This window comes from Acanthisitta chloris, unplaced genomic scaffold (genome assembly GCF_000695815.1).
Source record: "Acanthisitta chloris isolate BGI_N310 unplaced genomic scaffold, ASM69581v1 scaffold11569, whole genome shotgun sequence".
Taxonomy (NCBI): Eukaryota; Metazoa; Chordata; class Aves; order Passeriformes; family Acanthisittidae; genus Acanthisitta; species Acanthisitta chloris.
Window position 1 is genome coordinate 19,195 of NW_008693124.1, and position 7,951 is coordinate 27,145.

General features: G+C 46.6%; 1 protein-coding gene across 1 annotated transcript in view; it reads left to right on the plus strand.

Annotated features, from left to right (window-relative positions):
- Positions 1-7,579, plus strand: part of PTPN22 (protein tyrosine phosphatase, non-receptor type 22 (lymphoid)) — a 17,897-nt gene extending 10,318 nt beyond the window's left edge. The window contains exons 12-21 of the mRNA XM_009082961.1: positions 1,245-1,321; positions 2,220-2,965; positions 3,723-3,824; positions 3,964-4,094; positions 4,804-4,831; positions 5,203-5,283; positions 5,562-5,662; positions 6,360-6,390; positions 7,134-7,211; positions 7,515-7,579. Of these exons, the coding sequence (XP_009081209.1) occupies positions 1,245-1,321; positions 2,220-2,965; positions 3,723-3,824; positions 3,964-4,094; positions 4,804-4,831; positions 5,203-5,283; positions 5,562-5,662; positions 6,360-6,390; positions 7,134-7,211; positions 7,515-7,579 (1,440 nt within the window). The remainder of the gene's footprint in view (positions 1-1,244; positions 1,322-2,219; positions 2,966-3,722; positions 3,825-3,963; positions 4,095-4,803; positions 4,832-5,202; positions 5,284-5,561; positions 5,663-6,359; positions 6,391-7,133; positions 7,212-7,514) is intronic.
- Positions 7,580-7,951: the final 372 nt, after the last annotated feature.

A 7,951-nucleotide genomic window follows, 5' to 3' on the forward strand; every position in this document is an offset into this window, starting at 1 on the left:
GTTTTTTGCTCCCCTTGATGCCCACACTGAGTCTCTTTTGAAGTTAACCCGTGAGAATTCAGCTCTTCCCCTGAACGTGCAATGCTTAGCACAAACAACCTCTAAATCTTCTTTGGCCTCAAACCCATTTTCTATATACTTCTATAATTGCTTAATGTCACCATCCCTGGAGGTTTTTAAGGTGAGACTGGATGTGGCACTTACTGCTATGGTCTAGTAACCACAGTAGGGTTGGACTTGATGATCTTGGAGGTCTTTTCCAACCTGGTTGATCCTATGATTCTATGATTCTTGGGAAGCACAAGGCAGTGCTGGTGGTGTGTTAATGAGGCCATCAGGATTACAGTAGCTTTGTGGGAGAGAATAGGGTAAAATATCTTGGGGAAAACCAGGTCAGAGTCATTCATATCTGCTGCACCTCCAAAGAGGAACAATGAGGCCTTGGTATGAAGTTGCATGGAAACAGAAATACCCAAAACATCCCTGGTTAAGCTTTTCTTTGCTCTTGCTGTTCTGTCTGGTGCTGTTTTGTGTAGCTGTTTGGCTGAAGTAAGTGTGTTGCCATCCTCTGGCAAAGCCTGAAAGGTCAAAATGAGCTCATTTTGTCAGTACCTTTTATCTAAAGGATTGGGAAGAGGATCCTGTGATGAGATTCATGCCTCAGTTTTGCCACAGGATTTGCAGGATGTTCCAAGCCAAAGCTGAGTGAGAAAAGAACTGGAAAAAGCCTTTTCATCTGTGTTATGGACAGTCTGTGAGCAAAGGAGACACAGTAGTGGATTGACACAAAATGCAGTGAATGTTTCAAGCCTGGATGTAGTTTTGTAGCTCCTGTGCAAAGCTCTCACCCCTCTAAGCTTCCCCATCCTCTGAGGGCACTGAGCAGAGCATGGGGAGGGCCATGAGCTGGTGTCACACATAAAACCAGCACCCAACTTCCTGGGCCACATGCTCACATGGGATGCTGAAGGCAGAGCAGCCCGTGGTGGCTGCTTGGCAGCTGTTTGGCACAGTTGTAGCCTCCCTGCACTCTCATTTCCAAAAGGTGCTGGCAGGAATTGCTCTTCAGGAGGTTCTCTCCACCGTTTTCAGCTCCAGCTTGGGGTTTTCAAGTTGGTGCTTGTCATTTCCCAGCTGCACTAATAATTACAAGTAGTTGGCACAAATTCCAGCTCCTGAAGCAGCATGTCAGTGCTCTTTGCATTCTCTCTTCTCATGTGTTTCCCACCCTTTTCTTCCCCTAGGTACAAGCAGGACATCCTGTAGCCAAGCCACTCCTGACTCCAGTGGAAGACATTTATTCTCTCAGTTTACTCACCTGGTAAGGTCACAGCACAAGGATCCCCTGGGCTGGTATCTGCAGTCACCCACAGGATTTCTGGAAGATGCACTTTTTGCTGTGTGTTATGGGGCACAGTTGCATTTCAGCCTCCCTTGAGCACCACTTTGACTCTCATGTTTGTCCCTAACATAATTCATAGATTAGGAAAGGTCTAAGATCATCAAATCCAATGATTAACCCATCACTGCCAGGCCCACCACAAAACAATGTCCCCAAGTGCCACATATTCATGTTTTTTAAACACTTCTGGGATGGTGACTCCACCACTTCCCTGCACAGCCTGTTCCAAAGCCTGATCACCCTTTTAGTGAAGAAATTTTTCCTGATTTCCTAATGATTCCTGCTCTTCTCGCTGATGTGTCTCTGAGACTGTCTCAGCCTTTTCCTTGTGTGCCATCACCTGTCCTCCTCTTCTGCCCTGGGGTCTGTTTCACATCTGAACTGAAAACAGTATAGGAAAGGCTCATGCACATGGAGACACTCCAGAGCTGGTTTGTCCCAGCCCTTTGCCCAGTGATGTGCCCCCAGACTGGTCCCATTTTCCACCTGCACGTGCTGCTCCAGTGCCTCTTGCTGCAGGAATAGCAGTTCTGAGAAGGGCAGCTTCCAAGTGTGGTGGGATATTTCCATGGGCATGTTTTGGGTTGCAGTGTCTGCTTTCTGTAAACAATTTTGCTTTTTGGTTTAGTTTACTGGCATAAATGATGTTCAGTGGGGCAAAATCCTTCCCTGCACTCCTTGCTTGAGGCTGAGCTGGGCTCTGCATTCCTGAGGGATGGATCTGCTCTAGGAGCAATGTTAGGGCTTTGTTAGTTGGGTAGCAGAGGGTTCTGAGTGCTCCATGGCTCTGACTCCACATCACGGTGGTTTATTGCAGCTCAGAGCAAGAGGAGCCCAATGTGCACCAACATCTTCGTCCGGTGGTACAAAGCCAAGTGTCCTTGCCATCGCTGTCTGCCACGGGAGCACAGGACAGCTCTGGCCATGGAGCTCCCCCCATCAGACAGGCCATCTCCTTTGGCACTTTGAACATCATCAGCTGCAGGAAAGCAGCAGCCCCCGAGCCCTGGGGAGCTGGGGATGTCCCTCAGAAACGTCGCAGCTGGGAGCTCGACACCATCTCTCCTGAGCAGTGGCTGCTGGACATGGACACAAAGGGAGCAGGCAGGAGGAGACCTCGTGGCAAAACACCTCTGGCATGGACAGCTTCAACCCCTTCGGTGCTGGCACAGCAGGGGGAAGGCTGGGAATGGGACAGAGGGAATGCTGAGCCTGTTAGGAGCTCACAGGGGCCAAACGCCTGTCGCTCGAGCTTCCCGGTGAAGCAGCAGGATGGATTTTCCCCTCTTGAGCTGAAAGCCTCAAGACAAGAAGTAGACAACCCCCCAAGCTACAGGAACCATGGGCAACACCCTTACCCATGCCTCTACTCAGCAGAAGATCCCTACTTCTCCTCACTCTCTCCAGATGACCCTGTGTCCCCTGTGTTTGCTGAGTGCTTTGAGGAGGGGCAGGATGAGCTTCTCCCTTCTTGCACTGCCAGGGCCTCACTGCAGCCCTCCATGGCCAACTCCCCACTGTCCCACCACGCTGCCCTGAACGAGGAGAGGATGTCCCCCCTGGGTAAGTGCTGCAGCACTGGGACACACAGGGCTGGGTCACTCTGGATTGCTGGAGGGAACAGATGGTAAAGTGTTCTGATGTCCAGGCAGGACTGTGGCTGTTCCTCAGGACTGTGCTCCCATGGAAGCTGAGGGAGCAACTGGTTTCATCCTCACAGTCTTTTCATCCTGCCTTAGTTTTTTTTTTTTGTCCCATAAACAACATCTGTAGGACAACATAATTTTGGGTTTTGCATTACACAGCTGCTCTGAGCAGCTCTCACAGGGAGGCAGGGACTGCTGCTGACCAGTTCTTACAACAGGAGCTCCAGAAGCACTCAGAAAGCTCCCAGAACTAGTTTTCTCTGAGGATGAAAGTTTTCAATCCAAATTTCCTGAAACATTACAAACAGTTTGTTCATTCATAACAGCAGCTAACAGAAAGAGTTTGCTAAATCTCTTCTATTATTAACAGTTTACCCAACTAGCACAAGATGGTCAGGATTCATCTATAAGTCAAGTCTGGCTTGGGCCTAAAGTCCAACCCTTAGCATTTCACCAGGTCAAAAGCTACTGCTTTCTGCAGAGTATCCTGCAGGGGACTGCTCACTGGGGCTGAGAGAAGCAGGTCTGCTGGTGGCAGCTAAATTGGTGCTGAGAACTGGTTGGATTTCTAATCCCAGTTTGGGGGTGTTTAACCATCATCTCTGGTGCAGGAGCAGTCAGTTCTCAGAGTCTCCACACAGGTCTGTAGTCTCCCACAGTGTTATGCTGTGCAGGTAACCTGTCTGTGTCTCTCCAATTAGCCCAGGCAGATGATGATGATCCTCCCCCCCTGCCCCAGCGCACCCCAGAGTCCTTTATCGTGGCCAGTGAATCAGGTAAGTGCACCAAACACCATTAAATGTGGGTGCTGAGAAGTGCTCAGGGCTCATCCAACGTTTGTGTGGTTCCATGGAGTGCAGCAGTGCCTGAGCTCCAGCTGCCTGGGGTAGGAAATGACCTCTCTTGTGTTTCCAGGACAATCTCCTGTGGCCACTTCTGATTTTCAGCTTCCAGACAGAAATCCAAATATTGGAACCTCTTGGGAGTGGAGTGGTGAGTCTCACTCGGAGGGGATTAATGACTCCGTGAGACTGAGACCATGTAAGGTGAATAAGTGGCTTGTTGTCTCTTCTCCAGCACTATCCTCATGCCAATTTCCTGATCACAATTCCTTCTGTGAGAAAGACCCTAGTTTTGGTACTGTGTCCTTCCCATAAATTATTTCATAGAATCACAAAATCATGGAATGGTTTGGGTTGGGAGGAACCTTAATGACCATCTCATTCCACCCCCCTCCCGTGGGCAGGGACACCATCCACTAGACCATGTTGCTCCAAGCCCCATCCAACCTTCCAAGCCCCATTCAACCTTCCAGGCCCCTGGAACACTTCTAGGGATTGCAGGGCTCAGGATTGGAAGGCAGATGTGACCTTGGTCAGGCTCCTCCTTATCAACATCTGCTTTACTCCAGACATTATTTTGGGGCATCCTAAGTCTCATACAAGGAAATAAACACATTGTCCCTCTTTTGGAGAAGGATAATGAAGACAGGAGGTTAGTGTTCACACCACACTGTGGGACAGGCAGGAGCTGAACAAGATTTAGGCATCTCTTGTCCTCCCATAGCTGAGTAACAGCTCTGTGAAGGGAGAGAATAAGGCACAAGTCTCTTCCACCACACGAGTGTGGAGGTGTGTGTGGGAGGCTGTTTGCACATCACATCCTTTCCTCGTCTTCTCTGGCTTCCTTGTGTACAAGAAAGCAACATTTAAATGTGAGAATTTTAAACACCTGCCTTGTTTGTTTTGTTTCCAGAGTGTGAAGCTTCGGACCACACGAACAGGTATAAATTTCACACAGGGATCAACTCTCTTTGAAGTTAAGATCTGCTTTTTACTGAAGCTGCTTTGCCATGTTTACTAAATACCTTTAGGATCTGTGCTCAGTCCAATGGAAATTTTGTCATGCTAAATAGATCTGCAACTAAATAGTTCTAACCAGAATTAACAGTTCTGCAACCAAATGAACTGGTAGATTTATATTTCCTAATCAGCTCCTACCTCATCCTGTACCTGAGGATGTTCCTTGCAGCCTCTTCTTTTGCTGCATGTTGTGTGTTTCCTTTGAAATATGCTGCTTGGTTATTATATATATATATATATTTCTTTTGGTTTTGAAGCTATGTAACCAACTCTTTCATCTTTGCTTTCTCAGAGACAACCAGGGATCGCTCTAGCTCTCCTCCCCCTCTTCCTGAAAGAACCCCAGACTCGTTTGTCCTCTCTGAAGCAGCAAGTAAGTGCTGAGCTCTTTTCTCAGGACATAGCTGAGGTTTCATACTCACACCTAACCCTGTAGAGAGCTGAGATCTCACTTGTTCAAAGCATCACCAGGCAGTGCTTCAGGCCTTCACTGCAGGAGAGCTCAGAAGGTGTAATGAAAATAAACACAACCAGAGGATCTGCTGAAACATTTCTAGTAGAGGAAATGAAAAGAAGCAACAAAGCACTTAGGAAAACGGAGGAGGATTTGTGAATGATCACAGAAAATATATGTATGGTGTATGTTCCCAGGTCTGCAGCCTGCAAGAAATTCCTCAGGTCCTGTGGGTTTGGGGAATGAAGGCTCCAAAACATCATCTGAAGAGCCCACGAAGTGCTTCAGGAGGAGCAAGGTAAAAGAAGCAAGAGGAAAGGTGTTGAAAATGGAAAGGGTGAGAAGAGCTATCTCTAGCCACAGCTACTGCTGCTCTCTCACTGCTGTGTGAGCATGGGCTGCTCATGTTTAGGGCAAGGAAACAAGAGTAATTTAATTTTCCATTGTAGAACTGCAAACAACTCCCCTGTCTGCACTGGGAACAGAGCAACACAGCCTTGCCCGTGCCAAAAGTTGTGCCTTGGCACTCTATTCACCTGGAGTGCCAGTTCCTCTCGGAAAAAGTTGCTCAAGTGGAGTCTGAGTGTGTCCTACAAGGACAGAATCAGCACCAGCCTCCTCTTGTTGTGGGCCCTGTTAATTATCCTCATGAGCTTGTACTTTGGGGTGCTATGGTTGAGCAGAAAAGCATCTGAGGAAAACAACAAGGAACATACAAACTGGAGGCACTTGGGATGGCAAAGAAAAAGCCAAAGGGAATGGCAGAAATCTTTCCAGTCTCAGCTACAGGGCACAAAGATTTTTATGAGATGTGAGACAAGTGCATTCATCAGTGAATTCCTTTTGTCACAGCAACTGATCAACTTATTAATGTACATTTATCAGTGTTTTTATACCTGTACATTCACCAGTAAAATCTCTTGATCATAGTGGCTGATCCACTGCTTCCTACATCTTTTTCCAACATGCCTTTTTTTTTTTTTTTTTTTTAACAGAGCATGAAAATACTGAAAAACGTGAGAAAGAGTAAGTCTTTCAGGCTAATGTGCATCTTCCCAATGGATTTAAGCAAGTATTTAAAATAGGTGGGATGGGAATATCAAGAACCTGAACATGTCCAGTGTGAAAAGTCCCACGTGAAAGGACACAGAGCTGTGCTGGCTGAGTACCTGCTCATCTGGATGGCAGTAGCTGTAGGAGTTTGGAAAGATGCTGAGCTGCCCTTGTAGTGCCCTTTGGGGACCCTCAGTGTACCCAAATTACCCAACTCTTCAGGTCATTCAAACCATTGTTGTGGGACCAATACCATAGAGGTGCTGGGGGAAATGTGAGCTCCGGTCTGGATTCTGCCCAGTCTGTTTGGGGCATAAGCAAGGAATTTCTCATTAAAATCCTTTTGATCTAGAATTGAAATGCTTATCTTGAAAACAGGACTGCTGAGAAGTGTTTAAAGCACTTCTGAGCAAACATTTCAAAACACATAGAATCACAGAATTTAGGGGTTGGGATGGACCTTACAGATCATCCAGTCCCAACCCCCTGCCCTGGGCAGGGACACCTCATCACTAGATCAGGGAAAAATGTTCAAAGGAATGTGGATGTGGCACTTGAGGGCTTGGGTTGGTGGTGAACACAGTGGTGGTGCTGGCTGATGGTTGGACTTGATCTTAGAGGCCTTTTCCAACCTAAACCATTCCATGATTCTATGAGTTTGGCTCTTCAGGGAATTCCCAGTGACCAACTGCTCCAGTATTTTGTTCTGTTTCTAGGCATCTGCAGTCCATCTGCACTGACAAGACCATCAGAACCTGCCCCAACAAACCCTCTGAGGTCTCTCCTCCACTTTGGTATGTTTTCCTCTGTTTTGGGGGGTGGGAAGTACCTGTTTTTTGAAAGACTAAATGCCAGGTGTAACACTAATAAACTACAAACACTACAAGTAATGTTCATTAGTTTTTACACATTTGGTTTTTACACATTTAGAACTTTATTCACAACTACAAAATGTTATTTTTTTCTACTGTATCTTAGAGTTTGGGAAAGAACTGAAATGACAAGTATTTTCCCATACCTTATTGTCTTCAGGAATTACACAATCAACATCTGTAACATACAGAATCTGTTGCATTACAAATATAATTCCTTCCTAGGCTTTACAAATCGATTTTCAAGACCTAAAGGACCAAGGAATCCACCCCCAGTTTGGGATATTTAGATGTATTTTATAGACTCAGCCTCGGAAATTCGTGAACTCCTTCTGATACGTCTGGAATGCCCATCCCAGTGAGTTTTCCATCAAAATAAACCCACCAGAAGCTGTTGCATGGTGTTGGCAGCTCAGGCACTACTTGCACATTCTTCAGCTGAAGTTTTAAAGTGAAGAAGAATAAAGAAGCACCAGCAGTTGAGCACTTTCGGTTTATTTTGAACAGGATGGAAACTAAACCAGGGAATAGGTATTTTATCTAAGGAAGGACATATTCTTGTTGTGTTTTGGAATGTATTCACCTCAGATGGATGGATTTGAGTGCAAACTGGTGGTAGAACCCAGAGAAGGCTATGGAATGATCTGGAAGGGCAATGGAGT